The sequence below is a fragment of the Molothrus aeneus genome, chromosome 12 (genome assembly GCF_037042795.1).
Source record: "Molothrus aeneus isolate 106 chromosome 12, BPBGC_Maene_1.0, whole genome shotgun sequence".
NCBI classification, from domain to species: domain Eukaryota; kingdom Metazoa; phylum Chordata; class Aves; order Passeriformes; family Icteridae; genus Molothrus; species Molothrus aeneus.
The window spans coordinates 11,286,672-11,312,612 of record NC_089657.1 but is presented as its reverse complement, the minus strand read 5'-3'; the positions used below and the strand labels follow the sequence as shown (position 1 = coordinate 11,312,612).

The 25,941-nt window shown below is 44.5% G+C and overlaps 1 protein-coding gene across 2 annotated transcripts in view; it reads left to right on the top strand.

Moving 5' to 3' along the window:
* The window catches only part of MGLL (monoglyceride lipase), a 62,304-nt gene that overhangs the window by 22,031 nt on the left and 14,332 nt on the right, over positions 1 to 25,941 (top strand). For both annotated transcript variants that reach the window (XM_066558416.1, XM_066558414.1), the window contains exons 4-5: positions 23,438 to 23,574; positions 25,067 to 25,177. In XM_066558416.1, the coding sequence (XP_066414513.1) occupies positions 23,438 to 23,574; positions 25,067 to 25,177 (248 nt within the window). The remainder of the gene's footprint in view (positions 1 to 23,437; positions 23,575 to 25,066; positions 25,178 to 25,941) is intronic.

The following is a 25,941-nucleotide window of genomic DNA, read 5'->3' as shown; positions in this document are numbered from 1 at the left end:
AAGAGAATATCTAGCCCTCAAGACAGCTTGCAAGGAAAATAAATAAAACCCATGTGACATTTATTTTGGAGCAATTGATCACATGCCATCTTTGAGGCTGGCTTTGCAAAGAGAGTTGACCTGTGCAGAAATATCCTAACTCAGCACCTAGGGCTCTCTCTCCCTGTGTAGGCAGAGTGTTTCTGAGTGTTGATTCATTCATTTTGATGCACTTCCTTCTGAGCTGGAGGCAGGCTAGCAGGAGTCTGCAGTAATCCCAGTAGGAAGTGTCTCCATCCCCCTCTGTTTGTCTGTATGGCATAAAGTTCATGGGAAGGGGGATGGAGGAGGCCACATGCTGCTCCCCCTGCAGCTGCTGTTAGCAGACCACAGCCAGCCCATACAAAAAGTCACTGAGCTCCAGGACTGCAGTTGCTCTCCGTGCATGTTTAACACCATGCCTTAGCTCCTCATTCCCATAAAGCTTGATAAAGGTTTTAAGAAGGAGAGTTAAAATAGCATTAATTGAAGCAACAAATCAAGAAGAAATGATAAAAAATTTATTTATTGCATGGATTTGATACAGAGAATGCTTCCTCTGTTGATGGAGAAGGATCTTTGAGGTGTGTGTTCCTGGCAGGCATGTTTTGTGCTGTGTGACCATTTGCTCTCTTTTTCCTTCAACATTTTTTTCACTAGAGAAACAGAAATATTTCTTGGTGTTTTGGGCTTTTTTTTTTTTTTTTTAGAATACACTAGTATTGCTGGATTAAACAGTGCAATTAGTACAAATCCGATTTCTCAGGTCAGTTAACAACTTTGTTCTCCCTGTCAGACCTACAGTTTTCTTTGTAAATTCTGTTTTCCTGATCAGTAAAGAGGAGAGGGTGAAAAGGAACCCGAAAGCAGAACAATGGAAACACAGTTGTGTTACACAAAGAGCTGATGTAACTGAGCCTTGATTCACTGTAAGTTAAAAGACAATTAACATCTTTTAGTCTCTGTATAATAATCTTTGCACTTAAAAAGACAACCACAAAGGATAAACTTTGATGAAATACAAATTACATCCTGAGATAAATGCCAGTGAAAGCTGAAGGACATAAATGCCTCCATTGCTAAAACTGCTCTGGTCAGACTGGGAGGTTTGAAATTTTCCTCCAATATTTTATCTATTCCAAATCACTTCAGCAGTGTGTTCCCTTTTGTGTCCTTTCCTTTGGATATCTTTGGGTAATATCAATTATTCAATTGTGTTAGCACTATAATAGCTGTCTGTTCCCTACCTCATACCATGGCTCTTATTTGTGTGAGCTCTGTGTAGACTTCCTGACCTGGATATTTGTTCAGGTTCTGGTATTCTCATAGATAAAATTCCCAATACAGGTGCATTATCCATGAGATCATTAATGCAGTTCCACAGCGTGGCAAGCGAGATTTCCCAAATGAATCGGGAAGTTACCAGGGTTGGAGTATGTGTGACTTGATTGATTTATGTTGTGTCTATCCTTCAGTCAAAAGAAGGAAAAATAATTTCCATTTTTATTGCTGACTCTGTAGGAGCTCACACATGGGCTCTAAATCTTGCCAAAGGCTGCTCTGCATCAGTGTTTCCTTTTATGCAAGGCTTGACCAAAAAGGTGCTTCACAGAGTAACAGACACTGTGCACTCCAATTTGGGTCTTAGTATTGCCCCTTAGTGTAAGGTACCTCTGGCTCGCTTTTCTCGGTATGTGAAGATTTGAACATTTACTCTTTGGGATATTTCATTGTAATCACAAGACTGCTGGACCTCATAGATATGTATTAGAAATTTTCCATGGTGACGGTGGAAATTGAATTCCAGAAGACCTCTTAACCTTACCTTACATCTGATATTATTAGATGGCTTTGGTTTATATCAGCCCTGTGAAAGAGGAAAATGGAATTTCTGTGTAACACAGCAATTTTTTTCCTGTGGTCTCTTATAAGGTGTTTTTTAACAGGCAGGTAACTGTTTCCCATGATTTCTGGGTTTGCTTGGCATGCAGCTTCATGACAGCACAATTAAGGCTGCTGGGATGACCTGGCTATTTCTGCAAGTTTAAGTATTTTGAAACAAAATCTCACTTTTTCAACTTAATTTCTGTACTACTATTATTTTATTATGTCAAGATTCTGATGACAGAAGAAAGATACAAACATATTAGGTTATTGGACATCAATTTAGGAAAGCTCTCAGAAAGAATAACTGTGGGGGATTCATCAAAGTGGAGTGATATTGCAGTTCTTCAGTCAGCTGCAGATTGCAGCTCCTTTAGTTTTAACACAGTAATTTTAGGGATCTGTAAAGCTGAGAGCCAAGGAAAACAAGAATAAAGGCTAGAGAATGTGGCTTTGTTTTCTCATACCAAGCATTTTGAGTTGGTGAAGCACATGATGTTCCAGCCATCCTCGTCTCTCTTCCTGTAACATCTCATTTGCTGAGATCTAATGCACTATGGTTGCATTACGTGGCCAGAGCCCAGAAAAACCACAATTTCACCTTCAAAAGTACATGTCAACTAATAGCAGTCAGAAACACATTTGCAAGATACAGGGACCACAAAAATGTGTTTACTTTTTTCTTACACTTTTTAATCATAGTTGAAATTAGCCCTCTTTTTCACTTGTACTTGCTCATGCTACTTAGGGGTATTGTGTCTGTTTTACATAAGGATGAGGAGGATGAAATTCTCAGCCCTAACCTGGTGGCAGTTCCTAGCCACCAGATTCACTTTCATCCTCCTTTCTCCAGGAGGAATAAACCCTCTACCTGTCCTGGTACATGAAGACCTTTGACCCTTTCACCTTTTTTGAAGCTGTTGAGTTTCCCACTCTCGAGTTATGTTTAATGTCAGATCAAAGCAGAGGGGAAGGTTGCAGCTCTAACAGCTTATTCACATTCCTTAGATGTTTCTAACTGAAGTTCAGCTTGCTCTGGCAGCCCTGCTGCTGCTGCTTTGTGTGTGGTGAGCATTTCTGATGGGTTAGCAGGTCCCTCTCAGACACCCACTCTGCTTCTTCTCTTATTTTTCACTGCTTTCTCTGTTTAGTGAAGGATTTATTTCTAAAATGTAGAAAATATCTGGAGCAGATATTTTTAAATGCATCAAATATTAGCTGCTTTTGTTTTGGTTTTTTTTCTAAGTGATTGCTATGTTGTTCTTGCAACTGTTAAAAGACCATTTTGTTGATGAGAACAGAAGGCTTTTATTTATTCATAGCACTGGGAAGGATTGGTCTACACAGAAAGATTAAAAAGAACTAAACATGGTCAAACTGGGAGGGGAAAATGACCAAGAAGGATGTCAGAATTAATAAGAACAAGAGTTAGGGTAGCACTGCAAGTGTGAAGCTCATGTACATTAGCACGCAGGAATGTTCTGGACAGCAGCGTTCCCTGATGTTGTGATTGGGCAGGCTTCAGGGCAGTCTCCAGGGATGAGTCAGGAAAGCCTTGGCAAAAGTTATTTGGAGCTGGTTTGCCCATGGAGCAGCAGCACTGCTCCTTGGTGCTGGCTGTGGGCCCATTAACCCACAGCAATCTGCTCTCTTTGTTTCCTCTGGATCAGCCCATTGCACCAGAGCAGGGAAGGTTTGAAGACTTTTCTGCAGAGCTGTGGGGAAGAATGGCACTCACTGTTTCCTTTCCTTTGACAGGAGGCTTACAATGGGTTGTGGGTATTTTCACTTTTTTCCAGCTGAGATCTCTGGGTCCCTCTTACAGGGGACCCCAGAGGAGATGGCTCTTTGCCCTGGCTGGTACAGCACTGCCAGTGCTGTTTTACCCCTGTTTTGACTCCTTACCCGGTACAATCCCAAACCTTTGCCTGCCTTTCCTTCTCCAGAGGTTGAATGAAGGTAGCAGACAGGCTTATCTGCCTTCCAGACTGATAAGGAATGCTACCCCTGTGTAGGGCACACAGGAGCTGAAACCACAGCATGCAATTGCAGGGTGAGGGTTCAGATACTGCACTACACCATGGAATTCCTTAGGCAGTGAGACAACTCTGAGATCCTGGAGAAAAGTCACCCTATTTACAAATAGCTAGTGAGTAAACTTAGTTCTGCCTTCCTTCTCTAACTCTGTTCTGGCTGTGGGGACTCTCATGGAAAGAGATGAGCTGGGATACAACCCTGCAGCCACCAAAGAGCTCCAGGCAAAGTGAAATCAGTTGTTTCTGAGCTTCAGCTCTTCTGGAATCACTGATCTTGTAACTCTGGATCTCAGAGCAGTAGTCACAGCTTGCTGAGGAAACTAGGTCATGCTGTTTAACCTCTTTGAAATTATAGAAATGATAAAATTAATGCTACGGCTAAGATGCAACTTCTCCCATGCACTGAACAAGCTCTTGAACACAATCTTTCAGCTGGACAGTCTATTTCCCCTTGCTTTCTCCCAGGTTGCTGCATGAGCCTGGGTTCTTTTGGTGGTTGTGAGATGGTACCTCCCAGAGGGACCACAACTTATGCAGGAAGAAGTCCTCTGGATACACCTCCTATAACATAATGGTGCTGAAATGTGCCCATAATTGGATCATAACACAGTGCAGCCCTAGGGGAGTATCCTGTGGCACAACAGGCGGTTGTAAGAACTTTGAGATGGGCTTTATTAAATGGAGCTTTCCACATTACTCTTGTTATTTTTGAGGAGATCATTACAGACTTCTGAAGCCCAGTCTTGCCCTGGTGATCTCTGCTGCTTTAGCCCTCACCCTTCATTCATGCTGGGATCACACGGTCCCAAATCTCTGCATGCACCACATGGCATCTTTCAGGGCAGTCAGAGTTGTTTCCATTTGAGAGGAGCAACTACACAACAGAAAGAAAACTCTGTCTGAGTCAGGAAAGCACATCCCTGCAATGTCTCTTGCTCTAGAGGAAGACAGGACTTAGAAAGGCAAATGCAGCCTTTGGTTTTTGTTTTTTTCTTTGTCGTGTGAAGGCAGATGAAACAACACTGTGGGGCCAGGAAGCAGCTAGACCACAGCAAACTAAAAATAAATAAACAGTAAGGCTCCACAGAGCTGATGTGTCTGATGGAGCACACATATGCAGCAGTGTAGTATTTTGTTTTAAATGTTTGTTTTAGGAAAGGTGCAGGGAATACTCAGAGGTGTTTCCTCTTTACTCCACTCAGGAGCATGAGACTTTATCTGTTTCATGGACTTCCCTGCTGATGTAAAAGTGGGGAAAACAGTCTTGCACCAGTCTTTTAGGCAAGGGAGTTTGGAAATTGTGAGGATTGAATACACCTTTAGCACAGATGCATAGAAGAAAGAGCACCTGAAATCAGACACGTAGTGTCATCTACTGTGAGCTATGAAAACTTGCCAACCACACCCAGGCTGCTCAAAGCAATCTATTTGTTTATCTGACCCTGACCAATTATTTTTTAAGTCAAATTTAATTGTGGTACAGTCAGTGAGGTAAGACAGACAGACAGGTTAGCTCCATGCTATAACTCAGAGCTGGATGCAGGCACTGTGGGGACAGGGGGAAAGGCAATGCAGATGTTCCTTCATCACTGCCCCTACATGTGGACATCACTGGATGATCATGGTGAGCTGCAGCAAAGATTGCAAGAGAATGGTTGTGGTTTCCTCAGTTATTCTGCTCCTCCCAACTGCTCAACCATTTCCTCACTGCTTTGTATCCACCCTGTAACAAAGGGTTATTGAATAAACAACATGTCATCCAGTTGAACAGGATCTTTGGCTCAGGCCCTGGCTGAACTGAGCTCACTTGTCATCCAGCAGAGATGTGGTGTGAGCTCTGAGGGAAGCAGAGTTGGGACACATCTTAATCTTAATCACCTTCTGGCATGAGCCAGTCTCTTTCCTCACTCCGTCAGGTGATGAGAAGAAGGTGCTGGACAGCCAGCTCCCCTGGCCTTGTTTCAGGCCCACTATATGAGGGAATCCCTTTTGGGCAGACTGGGATCTGAGGGCCTGGCTTTTTACTCCAAACAAAATGGTCCAGGCAGCCCACCCCAGTTCTCCTAATAATTCACTGCTTACTAAAGAGCAGGGGGAGAAATAAATGTCAGTTGGTCATTCCATGAGACAGGACATCTTCTCAGCAGCTGCTTCTTGAACAAAGCCTCGCTGTTGGCCTTCACACAAGGAGGCGTGAGGCTGGAACAACAGTCCCAGTGAGTGTGGACAGGGCAGCAGAAGGAACAGAGTGCTCCCTTTGACACAATGGCTGAGCTCCCTTTGACTCAATGGCAGCTCTGCCCACTGCCCAGACCGTGCTCCTCAGCTGTCACTGCTGACTGTTAACTGTTGACAGACAGACAGCATGACAGAAGAAAGATGGGTCATTCATTGGAGAAACTTAAAAGGCTTTTCCTTCCCATGAGGGTTGAGTCTTTCTGGCTTCCCTTCCACAGTTCTGCCTCTCAGGTGAGAGATGCACTCCATGAGGGCAGTGGACCATTCAATTTGTATGTGGTGCTGAAAATGTTGGGCCTAAGCAATAGGCATTTTGAATGAGTGTTCCCAATAATCAGGAATAAAACATCCTCCTTTTGGACAAAGGTTTCACTTTGGTGAATTTGATAAACTAAAGGGGAAATAGCCCTGATTGAACTCAGCTCATTTCATCTTACAATCATCTTAATTTCATCTGTTGTTTCACTCTTGTTATTTCAGGATTCTGTGCAGTTGTCATCTGTACTCAGTCTTTACCTGTAGAAATCAATCCCCAAATCAAGGGTCAAATTCTGCTTTCATAGCTGCACATATAAATCCACGATAACCCTGTCACTATGTCAGAAAGCAGGTTCAAGCTGCATTTGTGTTAGTGCAGAATTTGTAATTGCATTTTGTGTTAGTGCAGAAGGGCTGGCAACCTCCTGTAATGTTTTCAACAGCTTCCTTGCTCTCCAGAACCAGCTCTGCAGGCTGTGGGCATATGTCTGCATGCAAGATGCTTGAGGGTGGAAGGACAAGGACCAGATGGTTATTGGAGCAAAGGCTGAGAGACCAGATCCTTTCATGTTCCCAGTTATGTCTGTTATCTGGGGCTACTGGACAGATGTCAAACTTGCTTCAAACTTTGTTCTTTGACTGACTTCTGTGGTAGGACATTAGTTCATATCATCAGGGACTTTGACCTCAAGAAGCATCAGAGGAATCTGTATTCTTTAAGAGAAAGAATAACAAATCAATGTTGCATATAATATCAGTGGATCTTTTCCATTAGTGGTGTGGATGATGGGATGGAGAGCACTTTCAGCCAGTTTTCAGGGTGGAAATTGAGCATGGAAGGCTGCTATTCACAGGGACCTTGACATGCAGAAGAAAGGGACTGGCAGGGACCTTGTGAAGTTTCAACAAAGGCACTCAGGGAGTTCTGCATCCGTGGTGGAGTAACCCCATTCAGCATTGAAGGCTGGGCACTGAATGAATGGAAAGCAGCTTTGCAGAAAAGGACTTGGGGATCCTCACAGACAAGCTGGACACAGGTCGGCAGTGTGACCTTGTGGTGGAGAAGGCCACCCCATACTGAGCTGCATTGAAAGATTATAGCCAGCAACCAAAGAGAAGTGATTGTTCTCTTCCATTCAGCGTTTTTGGGACTACATCTGAAACACTGGGTCCAATTTGCTCCCCAGTAAAATGAAAACATTGACATACTGGACCAAGGCCAGAGGAGGGCTGTCAAAACAATTAGGGTACTGGAGGACAAGATGTGCGAGGAGAGGCTGATAAAACTGGGTTTGTTTAGCCTTAGAAGAGAAGGAAGCTTTAAGAAGCCTTATTTAGGCTTAGAAGAGGGGATCTTGTTGCTGTCTACAAGTCTCCAGTGGGAGCATCTGGTGACAGCAGGGCCAGAATCTTGGAGGTGCCCAGTGATGTAATGAGAGGAAAATGACACAAGTTACAGCAAGAAATCCCAATTATGTACAAGGAAAAATGTCTTCACCATGAGGGCACTCAAATGTTGGAGGAGGACCCAGGGATGTGGGGACATCTCTAGCCTTGGAGATCTTTAAAACCCAGCTCAATAAGGCCCTGGAAAACCTGGTTGAACGGGAAACACTTTGAGGAGGCGCTTGAACTAGGTAATCACTGTATGTCCCAGCATCAATTATTTTTTGTGAACTAAAGAGCATTCTAGCTGCTAGTATTTGGGGTGTTGCTTCTAAAAATAAAACATGGAGGGTTTTGAAATGGGTGAAAAAAACTACCTTCTTAAAAGCACACTTTAATAGTACCTATGGTTAAAACCAGCTTCATCTTCAAGGAGAGGCTTTTTGACATTTTTGCACTATGAGAAAAAGAAAGCATGTTTATTTCCACCTTTATAGGAACAATTTTTCCATAGCAACAGCATTTCATAAATGTGCTTAGCTTTCCTATTGTTTTTCAGATGTGTTATTTGGATGAAGTTTCAGCAGCTAATTACTGATGATTCCTCACCTACAGGTGTATCTTCATACAGGTGTGGACTTTGTCATCCAATTGAGTTACAAATGACTGTTCCAAGTTACTGAACACCCTTTGAAAATTAAAGGGAAAAAACATACTTTGTTTATATAACTCCAGTTGGATTAAAACATTTGGATTCCTTCAGTTCCTTTTTAGATAGATAACAGGAGTCAAAGGAGCACAGTCCAGCTCAGATTAGCCCAGCTCAGATTAGTCCAGCTCAGATTAGTGCCTGTTTCAGCACTAACCTGGAGAAGAGCCTTATTAAGGAGTGGGGTGTGCAAAGAGAGATCTTACTTGCACAAACAAAGGCAAAGGACAGGCAGATTTAGAAAGAGAAGTAAAACACATAACCAGTCAAGGAACAGCCTGAACCTGCAATTTTAATTTTCTCTTCATTTTTAATGCTCTTTGTGTCCTGGCTACATTGGAAACTGAGAATAAAATCCTTCCTGCTGAACTGAACAGTCACAGTATCAGGGGAAATGATTCACTAAAGCAACAAAAATTTCCAATACTTCCAATAAGAGAATGGTTTTTCCTTATAACCTCCTTCTGAAGTCATGGGAAGGCTCACTTAAGTTGCATGCATTTTGGTGTTTTGACCAAAACTGTGGCACTCAGCCTATTTTTCACCAAAACTTGCTATTAACAGACTCCCTGGGCCTACTCCAGGCAAACCTACCCCACTGTGTGTGTTGGCACAGTGTGAAATGCCAGGAGCTGGTGCAGGGTCTAAACCAGCTCCAGGCTCCTTCTAGGCATCAGCCTCCTACAGCTTCCTGTTCCTTCATGCCCAAGTGGAGTTCCAGAGCTGCACTTGACAAAATGAAGATGCAGAAGCAGCCCATATACTGCTTTTCATAATTTGCCGTTCTAGTATTCATTGTTTGTTTATTTGTTCATTCATAAAGTGTGGCTTCTTGTTCCAGAGCTGGAATTTCTGATTCCAGCTGGTGGATTTTCTCCCTGCTGATTTTCCTGGGATCAGCTCTATTTGTTACAGACTGTGAGCAGAACTTTTAAGGGATTCTCAGAAATCCTAAAACTAATAGTAATTTTTTAAATAACAAAATATGTTGAGTTTTTTTTAAAAAAACAGAATGTTCTCTATCAGTGCCTCCAAATGAGTGCATATTGCAGCAACAACCCCCAGAAGGAAAGTAATTAGTGAACAATAGGAAAATTAATCCTTTGTTGATTCACATATTCAGGTTCTTCCCTCTTCAATAAGTTCAAGTGTTGCAGAGAAACAGGTCTGGTTATGCAGTCTGGTGGATTTAATTTAATAGTGCTTCTCCTATTGCACTTTCATTTTGAATGTTAAAAGAGGGCATTTATTTTATTATTAAGACATACTCCTGTTAGCAGCAGGGGCAGAAAGACACTCCTTGTATTATCTAGGCATTTGTTCCTGCAAACAGCATCCTCTGTCTTCTTCACAAGTGGTCAAAGGTCAGTTTTTAATCAAGTCTGGTTGCCAGCACACACTGTTGCTGCTGAGCAGGCTGTTCCAGGCTCTTGCCCCTCTGACAAGGGGATCTTTGAAGATCCTCATTTTTTCTCCCAGTGTATTCCTGCCCACATTAGGGCTGGAGGCCAATGTTTTTCTCTTCTCCATCTATAGTTACCCACAACATGTTAGTTCAGAGCATTTCTCCTTTGGTTGTCTGTGGAGCCTGGCAGAGCATTAATAACATAAACTGCTGTCATTAGCTGATGTTTTTCACTTCTGTGCCACACATCCCATGGCCCCTTCCTGCTTCTGCCTCTCCTTTCCCCTTTGGGACATCAGCTGCTCCCTGCTGAGGGATCAGATGTCATCAGCTTTGCCCCCCTCTCCTCCAGGGGTGGTGCCAGTCCCTGTGTGCCCAGCTCAGCCCTGCAGCCTCTCATTTCTTTCAGAATGCCTCCAACTTACAGCCAAGTTTATCGTGTGATTCTTATGTAGTTTGGGCATTTATTTCTTAGTTGCTTGAGCTTTAATTGCTTCTGTGCTGCTGCACACAGAATACATGCTTGCATCCTCTGAAGGCAGTAGCTAAATGCCACTAACTTCAGTAGGACTAGGATTTGACTCATCGGTTTTAAGGCTTTTTTCCTATTTTAGTAAAAAACTTGCATATCTTGAACTATTATTTTAGGGAATAAAATATCATTTTAGCATTTAAAGTGTACAGGGAGCTATACAATCATAGTTGGTGCTTTGGGAAAATTATTTCAGAATTTTAGGAAGTTAACCTTGATAATTGAAAGCCTTTGGCAGTGTAAATTCTCTTCACTTCTGAGGCCATTGGTAAAGCAAAGCAAAATGCCTGGTTAACTCTGGTTCATTCTCCAACCCAGATGAGATTCTCCAGCATCCCAGTGACACTCCTCTTGGCCTTGAGCCTTCTCCAGAATAACAAAATGAGGATTGTAAAAGGTCTTACAAAGCCCAAGGCCATCTGGAAGAAATCTTACCTGAAGATGTGTGTGGAGCTCACTTTGAAGTCTTCTGTGCATTCTGGCAGTGAGAGAGAACTGCCATGGGGGGATTTTGGTTCCATAATGCACTAAGACATCAAATAGGGACTCATCAGCCCATTTCTGTAAGTACCAGCCAGTCCTCAGATGGGAGCATGTCCTGTCTGTGCCAGGTGTGGCCAAATTTTAGTGACCTACACTAGAAAAGCTCTTTTGCTTATATTTCTGAAGACTTCTCTGGATTTCACATCACTTTAATCTGGCCTGTGTTGTGTTGTGTTCCAGCAGTGCTGCAGTTTCAGCTGTGGGTATCTCTTGCAGGTTCCCTTCCCATTGCTCAATCCTGTGTGACTCAGATCAGGATGTGGCTCATTCTGTAGCACAGTAGTAGGCTGTGCAAGGTGTTTGGAAACTGCCACTTGGCTCTGCCATGGGTTTGGCTTGGCTCTCAGGAATGAGGCTTCACCTCAGCACATCTCAGGTTTTTCATGAAAACACCTGAATGTGATGCTGACCCACTTCCAGGGAGCTTGCAGCTGAGGAGCCCTGAGCTCCAAGAATGCAAAGCCATCACTGTGAATGGTTCTTCACAGGCTGAGAGGAAGATTCAGCCACTGAATAGAGCAGCTTATAATAAAATATTTCATCAATAGTGAAAGGCATGAGGCAGAAAAATAAGAAAGGTTAAATTGCACCTGTATAACTTTTCCTTATATCCAAATTCTAAGCAGGTGCTTTCAGAGCTGCTAAGGAATGGGCTGTGGATGGAAAATAAACAGATGTGAGGTAATTATGAGCTGCTTGACTAGTTTGGTAGTTACACATCCTTTGGTTGAATTTGTCTTCAGGATTCCACCTGGAAACTTGACCACTTCACCAACAATGCAGGAAAGTTACTATGTCAGCCATTCTAAGTTATTCTAACCTGTGCTTTACTCCACCCTTCATCAGTATTGCTCCATGAATAGGAGAAACCTGTTCTAACCACAAGGTGAGATTTCCCAGAGCATCAAAACTGATGCTGCAGAGCCTGTCCTGTGGCACTCAAGGGTTAATTTCTCTGAAGATCCTGTCTGCAGATTCAGTTCATGGGGAGAGCTGTTATACCCTCAGCATCTCTAATGTTGGGATTTATTCAGGGCTTGGCAGTACTCTCTAATCTGAGAATTCTTGCTTAGCTACCAAAATAAAGTTTAAAAAAAAAAAGTGCTGAATTGTAGATGGTACAAAGACTAATGCTCTCAACCCAGATCTCTTAAAATTGACATTCTCCATGCTACATTTATTTTCTGGTTCTGAATTTATCCAACACAAAGCCTGCTGACAGATCCTGGCAGTTTTTCCAACGCTACAGAGCAGGCAGGCTGACCCATGGTGGTGCCAAGCTCATGCTCAGCTCAGCAGAGGGCTGGGGGAGGGAGGGAGGCAGAGGACGCTTGTGAACTGGCCCTGCCTGATGCCACCTGCACTTTTGGCTACAGCCCTGTGCCTTCTCATGCACCTTGCACCTCTCCTGGCCAGGTTTTGTAGAGATCTCTCCCTGAGCTGCAAACACACCCTTGCTGGCTGATGGTGAAGTGGCTCTCCGAGCCCAAAAACAGCATTTGGGTCTGAAACCTTCAATAGCTCAACACTTGTATCTGTGCATTGTTTACTGAACTGTAGACCTGCCAGCCAGGATTCATCCCCTACTGTCACCCAGCCATGGCTTGAAATGAGTAATAGAGCACAGAAAGCAATAACCTGCCTGTTTGATCCTGGCTTTTTTGGTAAATATATATACAGTGAGGAGAATTTCAGAGTTGCAGTGGGGAAAGATACAGAGAAAAGGGTATGAAGTGGTAAAAAACAACCACAACACTAACTTTGAAATCAGCCTCAGCCAGGAAAGGACAACAGCTTTGCTGCAAGACAGATTTAGGGGAGCTATTTTCTGCCCTGCCACCTCCCCGTGACTTCCCCCGTGCACCACCTAAATGCCACCCAGCCATGAGCCAACTGGCAGCATTTGTGCTCTGGCACACTGGGCAGGATTGACCCACCCAGCAATGCTCCCTGCCAGACCAGCTTCATCAGGAGGTTTTTTTCCTTAATTGTGTTGCTCCCAGATCTGTTGGGGTTTGAGTGAGCTACAGCTCTGGGTGGATATACCCTGCTTAAAAAAAAAAAAAAATTTAAAAAGCCTGCCCTTATTTCAAATAGTCCACCTGCTGCTCACCCATTGAGCTTGTGCAAAAGTGGGTATAAAAAGCTATTGGCTCTGGGAGAGTGGTATTTCCTTCGTGCCTTGTCAGGAGCAGGGACAAATCCCATCTAATGAGGGTGGCACTGCCATGTGGAAATAGGAAGGAGTGAAGCAAAAAGCGAAAATCTTTTTAACTCTGTGAGAAAGCTCCCTTTGGACAGGGTGATTGAGAACTGGAAGTGCAACCCATGGAGAGAGCTGACCCTGAATGAAGGGTCTTGAGATCTCAGGTTTGTAAATGACCTTTTGGCAGATTAATTGGTAAAACACCTTACTGGTATCCTGGAACACGAGTCACTCTTTTTAGAAACATCATTATTCATTTGCCAGTTGCTTAAAAAAAATTATATAACCAACAGTTCTGTGCCAAGATTGCTTTGGAATAGAGAAATGCTGTACTCTGGTGCCAAGAATCTCACAGACTAAACAGAACCCACTGGGAGCCCTTGCTCTAGATGGGAACTCGTGTTTATTTTAACATGTAAATAAATTGGATGAAAAATGGATCTTTTAAATTCTTTTTGTTGTTGTTGTTATTGATGTGGGTCCCCAATGGGTGGTCTGCATGGAGAGGAACCTTTTGAAGAGAGCTTGAAAGGAAGCTGTGTCCATCTCCCAAGACATTCCTCAGCAGCATGGAGTTCTTACATGATCCAGCTTTCATCTTCTTTTCTTTGTGATGCCTCAGCTACTGTAGGCAGGGAAGAATTAGGTCTGTCTTTCCCAAAATTAATTGATTTGATTGTTTGCTCGAGCACAGAGCTACCCCATGCTCACATCTGGATTTTGCAGGGTGAGCAGCTGGGCTGGTGCTGAGGCAGCAAGAGGGGCAAGGCTCCCTGCTCAGCCACCTGCATTCACCTGGAGCACTCTTCAAGGGCAACAACAGCCAGGGGGGCTCTGCACAGTCCCAGGCAGGCCAAATGGAACCATCTTTCACCAAACAGAAGAGCAAGAAATGAATGGCCTTTGTTAAGGAAAGAAATGGAAATGTGTTCTAGTTGAAGAAGCCGTAATTTAGGAGTTAACAGCATGTGTGTGTTGGAGAGGCAGCACACATGCTTTGGAATAAATGGGCAGGGAAGGGGAAGGGGAGTGTGCAGCTCCATTCCAGCACTCCAAAAATTTTCTTTTTCATTGAAAATCCTGACATTTTGAATTGGTGCCCCAGCTACTTTAAAACTGCATAACTGAAAGTTAGTGGAATTAGATTTTCATCCTTGTTTTCAGCTAGGAAAAAGTACAACTTGCACTCATTTTTTTAATTTTTGGGATTAAAACAAGAGAAGCAAATTATATATTTGTTAAAGCTAAAATAAAATACCAAGGGAGAGATCTCTTGGCTGCTTGCCTCTTCCACTGAAGGTGAAACTCTAGCTACCATTAGTGATATCTCAAGTTGTACGTGGAGAGCAGAATAAAAGTTCTTCTCTGCTCTTAGATCAGCAGCATATAGATCAAATGAACTTGTGAGACCCTGGATTAACTCCAGCAAAGTCCATGCATTTTTTCTGTGGTATCTGGGCATTGATACTGGTTCTATGTCATGCCAGAATAAGTCTTTGAAGACCAATTCCAATACTAAATAAAGTCACCTCACCGATTCTTCAGGAAATTATGTGCTCCTCATGAAAGAGAGCAAAATCTCAGTGCAAAACTGCAAGAACAAGTGTTAAAAATTATAGTGCCTTATAAAAATTATTATAGGCCCTAAATAAAATCCCTTAGTGCTTGATTAGTTAGTGTCTCTGACTCCTTAGAGCCACTGTAAGTTGTGCTCTGCTGATTATATATCTTATATTGTGTTGTGATATTCATCCCATAGGAGAAGAGATTAGACAGGAATAATTTCATTCATCAGCAAAAGAAACTCTTTTGCAGAGGAGCTCAACAGCTACTCAGCCATCCACACTGGCTTTGTGCAATGTTTTCAAACCATTGATCCCAGCAGCCTGGTAGAAAAGGATTTTTCTGCCAGCTGTCTTCTGCTTTTATGTTCTTTAGGGCTGGCTTGGGAGGTGGCACTGCAGAAGGGCCTGAGGAAGAAAGTGGAATACTGTTGTGAGTGTGCTTTGTGGAAGAGGAAGTGGGCTCCATATTCCTCTTTCATGGACCTTGGCTTCCCCAGGCACGCCACAGCAGCTTCCTGATTTTTTGACAGGGATGACAAAGCTGCCCCACTGCAGGCAGTGTGGGAAGTGGCCATGACATGTGCAGGTTTTCAGACTGCCTTGGCCCCTTCATCTCATGATGAAGGAGACACAGGTTTCTAGCCTGGCCACAGTGACTGCTCTTTGTAAATGCAGCTCCTTATTTTGCAACACAAACACTCAGATGGGTTTTTTCAGCATGTTTGCATGAGCAACATTATGTTCCAGGAAGACTTTTAAGGAACTGCAGTTCAGAGCCAAATTCAGCAACTGCATTAGAAATGGGCAAGTCTTCTAAAGCCAAAAGAGCCATGTTTGTATCCATTAGAGAAGAATTGGCTCTCAACATTGACAGAAACAGTTTGCCTTGTTAACCAGAATTAACGGCTGCTCTGATACATACCAGGTCATTTTGTTTGTCATCTCTGGAGCACAAAAGATTTCAAATGGCTTTAGCAAGATGACTGGTTGTCTGCTCCCTGGCAATAAGGCACAAATAATTTTAGTATAGAAAATTGACTGTTGCTTTTTTTTTTCCCTAACCAAGACAACAAACAATATATCTCTGTGTGCACTATTCTAAAAATATCTCATCTCTGCAAATGTGTCTCTGATGTGGGAGGAGAATGCTTTCAGTTTGCTGCACTCTTTGTGTGAGGCAAGTGAATAAAAACTACCCAGCAAATGCTGAAAGGAAAATTATTTTGCTAAGCTTGGAAGGGAAGAGAGAAGCTGATGGACTTGTGCCTTCAGGACAAGACTCTCTTTGGTCAGTGAGGCAGAATCCACCTTTAGTTCTCAGTTACATGCTTCATATATAAAACACCCAGGGGAAGAGGTAATTCTGTTGGGTACCATATTTAGTGGTTGTGTAAAGTTCCTGTGTGGGAAAACCCAGTGTGTTCACTGCATCTCCTCTGGAGGTGCTCAAGAAGGGGTGCCCAGGACTGTCCACATGCTGGTAAGGGTAAGCAGTAATTGAGCTGTATTTCAGGCTCTCAAAGAACATAAAAGTGGAAGCAGTGGTGAGAGAGAATCTTCTCCTTTTAGCTCCTAATGGTTCCCATCTGATGTGAAAGAAATCTTCCTGGGGAAGACCACAGGCTTGTGTCAAACTGGTTTTTGTTCAGTGGAAAGCAGAGCTGTGGGAGAGGAGGAGAGTGCACAGCTGAGGCTCAGTCAGGTGCACACTGAGACACTCAGCTCCAAGGTAAAATAAGCACAGCAGCTGACCCAGAGGGCAGCTTGATCAGAGCCAAGGGAGCATGACCTATGTCCTCAATGCCAGGGCAGCTTACCCTGCTCTCTCCTGGCTCAAGTGTCTCTGTCCTGGTGCCAATGCTTTCCACATGCAGCAAAAGGAGGAGCAGGTACAGATGGAGGGCAGAAATTTCATAGTGCCCTCTGTGCATCAGACTTGGTTTTGTTGAAGATTGGGGAAATCAAACAGGAACAAGCTCCCTTACTGTGATAAGTCTGTTCTGAGGGCAAGAAAGATGCTTTGTTGAGCAGGAATCAGCAGGATGATCTCTGAGGTGCTTCCTCTGTATATTTGTTCTGCCAGTGGAACATTTGCTTTATGTGTTACTGACAATACAGCACAGTCTGTTGACTTTTCCAGATGTTGATTGTCCTGCTTTGAAGATTCTTCCTGTTGTTTTAGTTGTTTGTGTGTCTGAATGGTGGATTAGATGTACTGCTTGTTAAACAAATAATTAAACACTGAGAGCTTTGAAATCCAGTATGTTTAATTAATGAGCTTTGCTGAAAAAGATGTGTACTTGACTCATTACAAAACAAGTATAGTTTTTTAAGTAGTGAACTGTTATGACAATTTGAAGTGTTTGCTATTTGATTAATAATTTTTTCATTAAACCTTAAAAAGTCACCAAGCAGAAAATCAAGGCCTCACAGAACATTTGCTGTGTTGCCTTGTGTATTGTGTCCCCCAAATTCTCCATCTGTGTGGTTTCTCCAAACTCCTCCTCTGCAAAACCATGCTGCCTTATAGCCTGAGATTAGAGTTAATTATTACTTTTAAATCTTGCTCTACCTTGGACCAAGGTCTGTGGTGATGCCTTGTGGGGCTGGTGCTGTACAAGTGCTGAAAACAAATAATAAAAAGAAGCAGTCCCTTACTCAGAGGAGTTTCAGTAGAGCTCATAAATACAGGCATCAGCTGCAATGCCTTGTGACACACTTCATTAACTGCTGCACTGGCTGCTAAAGCTGAAACACTCTGGAAAATTGTGTCTGCTGTATCTTGTGCTCTAAGTTTTCTCTCCAAGTCTGAATGCATTTTGTAAAGGGAAGAGAGGAAAGCAGAGGCAGGCAAGGGCTGCTGTCTCCCAGTCTGTGGGGTTTGGATATAAAATGAGCTGCTGAAGTGGTGCTTTGCCATGGCACTGGGGTCTCAGGATGGGCTGGGGCCATCACAGTGAGGTGCCCACCTGAGCAAGCAGCTGCAGGCTCAGGGAGATCGTGGGTGAGGGTTTGGGCTGGCACATTACACCTTGTGCACCAGAAGAACCATCCACACTCCTGCCACTGGCATCTGCCTCCTGTGGGCTCCAGACCCAGCATCATTCCTCTGCGTGGGTCACCTGCAGAGGGAAAGCTTCCATGAGAGTTTTTAATTATGAGTTTTATTCCCTAAACCAGACAGCAAGCAGGACACAACTATGCTCATGTCTCTTACCAGCAGCATGACCTGTGGTGGGGTGAGAACAAGAAAAGGGTGGGGTAGGCTCCCCTTCCCACATGTGAGTGTCCAACACCCGTGAGAGGTCCATTCCATCTACAGTTGGGGCAGAAAATAGAAGCAGAGGACTTCAGGAATAAAACAAATATTTCAGAAAGCTAATAAACACATGATAGCTTCTTTTCCAAAAGCTATTTGGGCATTTGCTTCAAATAGACCTATCAGATTCCAACAAGCTTATTGATGAACAAGGCAGTGAAAGAAGAGGATCTTCAGCCTGAGCTCGGCTGTGGGCTCTAACACAAATCCTCTTCTGCACACCACTGTCTGTGCTGAAACGAGCTGCTGCCCACTGCTGTGCCAGTGCCAGTGCTAAAGCAGCAAAATCACCTTTTCTGGCCTACAACAGCCCTTTGGGAATTGACTCACATCATGCTCCAGCTTATTAAATCAAATGCTCCAGCACCAAGCCTTGCCAGTGATGGCCCCTCTGCCATCACTAAGACATTTCTTTCCAGTGTGGGGCTCTGAGGTACCAGAGCTGCTCCTCAGCTGTGTCTGGGAATCATTGAATTCACAGTGGTGGCACTTCTCACCTTTAACCGCTGAAAACTCCTGACACTCCTCTGTTAGTTCCATTGCAATTCAAAATGTGTCTGTGTTGAGAGAATGGTTAGCCTGGAATTCCTGACCTAACCCCTGGCTCTGCCTGGTCCTGATTCTCCCACTCTAAAATCTTGGAGTTACACCTCTAGAGAGGAAAACAGATAGTATTGATGAATCCTGAGGCAGGAGTCAAGCCCTGCATTCCTCCTGATTGTTTCTACCATCAGTGGCAGGGGAGAACGTCTCATCCTACAGTGGTGGTGTTCTCACTGCAATAAAAATGGATCCAAACCATCCCATTTCCCCCAAAGCTGGATACACCAAAATATGTGAAAAGCCAAGACACAAATTCTTCCTGAAAAATTACTGTTCCCTAGGCAGATTTCTCCTGTTCCCTGTCTTTGTTTTATGGCTTTTCCATAATAAATAGGGGGCAAAGGCTGAAAAAACAACATAGTGCATAATTTCTGCTTTCCCATGACTGTAAGCTTTAAGGCACAGCCCTGAAATTGGTGAATTTACAGCACCACAGCTGAACTCAACATTTGACCTGCATTCCCATCACCTCATTTTCCATAGCAAAATGTTCCTGCTGAAGGTCAGAGGGTCAGTTCAGTCCTCAGCTGAGCACCCAGGGTCAGGCTCCACTTTTGTCAGGAGGGTTGAGCACTTGGAAAGAGAAATAAATATGCATGGTGTGTGCCTTCTGTAAAAGTGTTTAGAACAAAACCAGAGCAGATATCTGAGGGTGGGCAGGGTGTGGGGACACTCACCATGCCCAGGGTGCCTCTGAGGGCTGAGGCACCCCACAGTGAGCAGGGACAGGTACTGCCAAGCTCTCCTCTCTGCCTAACATTCTGCTGGTCTTCTTTACTGCATTAAGGATGGATTTCTTCAGCTCTGATGTGGCCCCACAGCCCCAGCATGAAGGCATTGGGCTGGTGCAGATCCAGCCCAGGTCCCCTCATCAGACTGAGCCTGCCCAACAAGCCCAGAGCTCATTTCTTCAGGCAGTTCCCATTTGGCTTTCAATGAAGGGAAAGGAGTGTCAAGTTGGACTGGTTTTTATTTACATGTTTTTCAGGATATCTCCAATCTGAACAGGACGTTACCTTTTTTTGAGGCATGTGAGCCAATGTCAGCTGAAGAGCCCGGCTGCTTTGGAGTGGTTTTCAAAAGCAAGCCCCACAGCATGAGAGAATATGGGATTTGAGGAATGAAGGGACTTGTAGAAGTATGTATTTCCAGGGTCACAGGATCTGTTATGCAGGCAGAGTCATATTTACATGGTTATAACTGACTCCCCAGAGACTTCACACCCTCAAATACTCCATCCCTGAACTCTCAGCTTTGTCTTCCTGTGCAGGCAGTCAGTATTCATTTATCCAGAGAGATGTGTAGCTCTGGAGCTTCTATAATCATAGGTGGAACCACACTCAAGTCATGCTCTCTGACAGGACTGACTGAGTTGTTTGTTGTTCTTGACTCCAGGGGCAGAACCACAGTCTGAGCATGCTCATGCTGGAAATAGAGGGAAGAATTTAATAACTGTGATATATTGGGCCAGATGATCAGCCTTTATTCAGACTTTGTTTGGACAAAGTAAGCTATTTTGCAGAGGTGTGTTTGGTTGGAAATGGATGCTTAAACCTCCTAATTCTAGATTTTCAGCTTGAAAATATGTGGTTTGGATTCTCACTTTTAAAGACTCGTGGAAAGGGTGCCTGCAATTAGGTCAGTACACACAACCTGAAATGATCACTGAGCCACTGCACAAAGACAGCACTGGCAGTGAACCACACAAGCTGGGTGTGAGGACAGGTAGATGGGAAACAATTTAAAAGCTTTTGGGTGCTGAGTGTGCTGTGGGGATGTGCTGCAGCAGTCACAGCTCACTGCACCTCACACTGCCCTGCTGAAACCTGTGGGAATGCTGGGATGAGGAGCTCATGGAGCTGTGATTCTTGGACACTTCTCTGTTGTCACCCTTGGTGTTGTGTCACTTGGGTGTGGAGCAGTCTCTGATTAGTCCCAGTTGCCAGGGGAAGGTGGTTCCACTCCTCTTGCACCCACTGTTTGGCCACTGGCACTGTGGAATCGCTACAGCTGATTCATTCCCAGCAAAACCCAAAGCTAATAGCTTTACATCAAGGGTGAACCTGACCTTTCACTCTTAATAGCTCTAAAGGCAAAAGATCAGAGAAAAACACATCAATACTCTTGATTGTATTGATGTTTGGTTGTGCAAATATCTTTCTTCTAATAGAAGGGGTCTTAGCTCCTCACCCTGAAGTTTGTCAGCTAGGGAATTCAAACTTGCGATATACTTATTCACTGGGGAAACAAGTTTGGTTTCTTGGAGGGGAAGAACAGAAAATAGTAAAATAAAAGACCATGACCTAGCAATGCCCCCTGGCTAACTTGTGCAAGGGGCAGGGAGAGTATCAAAGCAAAGACTTGCATGGCTTTCCTGTCCCACATGTGCAGACAAACTGCTGCTCAAGCTTTGTGCCATCTGAGTGGGGAACAGGAGTTTAGTATTTAAAACTGGGGTTAAAAGGGGGGTTCATTAAATGATTAATAAAAAAACCTTAGAAAAATTCGAAGAGGAACTTCTCACAGCATTGCACAGGTATTCCTTGGATTCCACAATCATTGCTTTGGCTGTTACAAGCAGTGTCACTGTTATGTGGTAGGAGCAGGGGAAATTCTTCACACTGAGAGCCAAGGAGGCTTTCCAGACCTCCCTCAGTCTGATCCAAAAATGGGCCAAAGACTCCCAGTTCCAGAGCAAGGAGTCATGGCCCATTGACAGACCTGGGCCACTGGGGTTTGCTGTCTCTGCTTGCACAGCTGTCTGAGACTGGAGAGAAGGAGAGACAGAAGCAAGTGAGGCAGCACTGGAGAAAAAAAAAAACTGAATGCAGAGCTCTGTTAGGGAAAATGTTCCTCTCTCTGGACTGTTCAACTGGTATTAACCTGCTACATTTGGAATTAAATAGTAGGCAGATAACACATTTGAGAACCATAAACTGAGTGGACTGAATGTGTACAAAAATTGTAATAAGCTCACTTTCCATCTGTAACAAAAACCCGTTTAAAGTCAATAGTTCCTCTAGCCACACACATGGTTTCACTTCTGGAGATTATCATGACTTGTATTTTAATTTGCTCTTTGATTTGTTTCTGGTCACTGATCCATGGAGGATGCTTGCTGCACCATATTTTGGCAGGAACTGGAGTGTGTGCATGGAAAGCAGAACTGGTAAAATGTTATTTATAATTGATCAGCATGACATGTATGGGTTTTTATGGCAGCCAGGGTGGCTGATTGCAGCCTTCACTGCCAAAAGACCCAGCCATGGAGACCACCTGACAAAAAAAAAAGTTTGAGGTTCAGTTTTTCCTAGATGGAGGGAATTTAGTCCAGATTTTTATTGGAAGATCTGCCTAATTTGTAAGGTGATTTTTTTGGGTGGCTTACAAGAAAGTTGAGACCTACTGATTCCCACTAGTATTTCCACTGCCAGCAGACGTGACTGACTCCCTTTGTGGCTGTGTCAGTGGTGCTTTTCTTTGCTGATCGCTGCAAGGGGAACCATCCAGCATGTCAACAATTATCAGCTTCACCTCCTTTAACAAGCCATTGTCCCTTTGTGTCTATAAATGGGCCTCAGTGCCCACTGGAGAAGGCCTAAGGAGACACCCAGCAGGAGGGAGATGTTCAAAACCCCCTATACCCTGACCTATATGGGTGGGATGCATTTTCCCCTTCACAATTTTCCTTAACAACCTGCATGGAACAGAAACAAGCAAAGGATTTCTGTTTCAAATCCTATTTGTGATAGGCAATAACATGCATGTGTGGTCAGGTAAGCATGCAAACTGCTTCCCCAAGGTGGTATTAATTTCAAGCTTTTGCAAGCTCAAAATCGCCTGGGGCTGTGTTGGTGGTGATGCTGGCTCCACCTCTGCCAGGGATGCCACTGTTCCCATGGCAACTCACCATCTCCCATTTTAATCTTCTCCTTCCCTTCCATTAGGCAGGATAATTCCCAGACACAGAGTGAGGAAGCCGTGTCCAGGTGTGGTACAGTTGGCATTAACACTTGTTTAGGAGGAGGTTGCCCCTGGATACTTGCCCACTGCAGGCTGTTGCAACCTCCATCACTTGACCCCTTACCTCACACAGAGGAGCTTTCCAGCCCGCTCAGCACTGCAGGGTATCATGAGAAAAAGCAGGAATGTGAAGTTTGTGCACATTCAGGCCCTGAAAAGGCAGTATCCATGGTCCATTAAGTTTATAGCAACTGTATCTAGTCTTCAGAATCTTTCTGTTTCTGGCCAAGATGCTACACAGCAGTTACAGCTGTACAGTGAGCCACCAGACCCAAAGCATGTGATCCCTGAGGCAAATCCCCATTTCCCAGGATCCAGTGACCCATCAGCAAGGCAAGACAGCCCTCCTCCACCCTGATGGTGGAGGTTGCCAGAAGTAAACTGGTACTCTTAGTTTTGAAGAGCAGAGAGAAACATGGGGGAATAGAAGTACAAATTTAGAGGCCTCTTGCAATCCCTTAACATTCTATGATTCTATGATGTTTCTTTAAAAAGTCAGGTCATGGACAGTATGGCACTTGGCAGCTCTGTGCAGTTTCCTTTGCATTTCTGCAGCCCTTTTTCTGTTGAGAGATGACTGCAGGAGAAGGTCAAGTTAGGACAGGACAGAAACAGCCCAACAGGTTTATTTCTGCCAGGTCCTGTCTTGACTGTAACCAGTGCTTCCAGTGACTTATCTGTGTGCTCTGTGTTCTCTGCTTCTCCCCTGCAGTTGGCCACGGGCAGAGCGAGGGTGATCGGATGGTTGTCTCAGATTTCCACGTCTTCATCAGGGACAGCTTGCAGCACATTGATCTCATGAAGAAGGAGCACCCCAAACTGCCTGTTCTCATCCTGGGGCACTCCATGGTAAGCACCATGCTCTACCCCTCCCAGCAGCACCCAGGACATGTGTCACAGCCTGGTGGTACTCATGGGGATGGCAGGAAATAACTCATTCCACAGCAGGAAAACAAAACTGCAAAGAACCTTCCCTTCCACTTCATTCACTGATTGGTTTGCCAGCATGCTACAGCCCTGAGATCTGCCTTGAGTAAAGACAGTCCTTAACCTTCTACCCCCACCATGGCCCTAATTAGCCATTTGCAAGGAGGAGCCTGCTTTTTAACATGACCATTCATTCCCGTGGCTGTGTGGTAAGTCTCACCAGCTCCCTGCAGCATCGGGTTTCCCCTTTCATTTTAACCAGTAACCAGGAGGTTAAGCCCTCCAAGGCTTTGTGAACAGCATGGGGATGAAGCATAAAAATACCCTGTAGCCTTATTCTGTTAAACAACCTAACAAGAAAATGTACCAGGGATTAAGGCTGCAAAAACAAAGGCACTGATTTGGTGAACAGATCTGAAGCCTGATTCTGACAGGACGGGCCAAATCCCTTTATTCAAGCTAACAGTATTCCCACTGATGTCATTGATCTGCCCTCCCTGCCTTCCCAGAGGAGAGGAAAATGAATGAGTACTTTGGGATTCAGCCCATGCTCAGATAAATAAGTGTTCTGGCATAAGAAAGCATGGCATGCTCTGAAGGGCTCCTGTGCTCCAAAGCCACCGTGTAACAAGGAGCAATTTCCCACTGAAGCCTTTGAGATGCTTCTTGCTGCTACTCCATTTAACAAGCCCCTGGTTCTCCAGAAGTGTGGAAGTTCACCAAATATTTCCCCTGGCAACTAATCCTCTGCAAACTTTCCCAAGCAAGCCCACGGGGTCCCTTCCATCAGCACCCCTCGCCATCAGCCCGTCCTCGTGCGGGATGGCTCAGCCTGGCTCTCATTTAGCTCCAGACCATGGCTGGGTGTTTGCTGCCAGGCCCTTGTGGGGCTGGAGACACTGGGGAGGAGAATATTTAATTCCCATTAATTAGTGAAGATTTTCACATGCCAGTGGCAGCATTGCTGTTGCCCAGGTTACCAGTGGCACAGCACGGAGCAAGCCCAGCTTCAGGGCATCTTCCCCATGCAGCACCAGCTTGTCAGGCTGATAAACCTCAACTTATTTTTCAAGTCCCACCTGAAATACCACTTCAGATATTTTCTTCTTCTCAGTCCTTTAAAGTAAGGAGGACACAAGGCATCCCAGGGAGCTGATGGATGTTGCATGGAGAGTTGAGTTGTGTGACATGAGGGTTTATAGCATGAGAACAGAAACCAGATCTCTTCCCCCCAACAAAAACCAGACATTTCCAGTGCTTCTACTCCTCCAGCCTTCCTTGCTGACCGCACTGCACTCTCAGTGGGGCAGAGGTAATTGCTTGCTTGGACTAAACCCCTTCCAGTAACAGGATTACTATACAAACAAGATGTTGGCACCTGTATTAAGCTGTGGGCTGTTATTTTGCATTGCAGGGAGGAGCCATCTCCATTCTGACAGCTAGTGAGCGACCCAGTGAGTTTTCAGGCATGCTGTTAATCTCTCCTTTGGTGGTAGCCAGCCCAGAAGTCGCCACTCCCATCAAGGTAAGAGCAAACCCGTGTTGCACATGGTCACCTTGCTCTTCTGCACAAGGAAAAGTGTTAACACCTCTGGCTTTGCAATGCAAAACCCTGCTGGGATCTGTGCCACCCCAATGCCAGTCAATACTTTTCTTCTAAGTGCCTCCCCCACAGTTCCACCTACTTTTCAAAGGTGAAGTGAATCCTGAACCTGTCCAGAAAAACCTGTTTAAGCAGGAGTTGGGTACTGGTGGTAGCAGACTGTGCTTTCTTCACCTCACCCCGTGGCAGCCCACACAATGCTGTCCTTTCCCTTCCTCTCCTACAGCTCTCTTCCTGACTCATGCAGAGTCTGGTATAGTTGCAACACAGGCTGCTGGCTAAGTCAGGCCAGGGTTATTTTTGGCATTTGGGGGATGACCAATTTCTGAACAGAACTAGAGCTCCTCAGTCCCAGAAATCCTTTATGAGCCTAAAAAGAGATTCCCACCTAAAGCATCAGTGCCCCAGCTGCATCCCATTTGGCCTGGTACCATGACTGGTTCTTGTCCAGAGCATCTCTTTTGGTTTGCATTTAGGCTTTGTCCTCCTCCCATTTCCATCTGCCCTCCAGAGCTGTTTCTGATCCACAGCTGCATTGCCCAGTTTGCCCTTCCCCAGGGAAGTTCTGCAAAGCAACTGAGCCTCAGTTCTCTCCTCCTTTTTGCATTCTAAAAAGAATAAACAACAATCCTAAAAGAAGCTGGAAGCAAAGGGAAGGAGCAGCTAAACCAGCACGAAGGACAGAG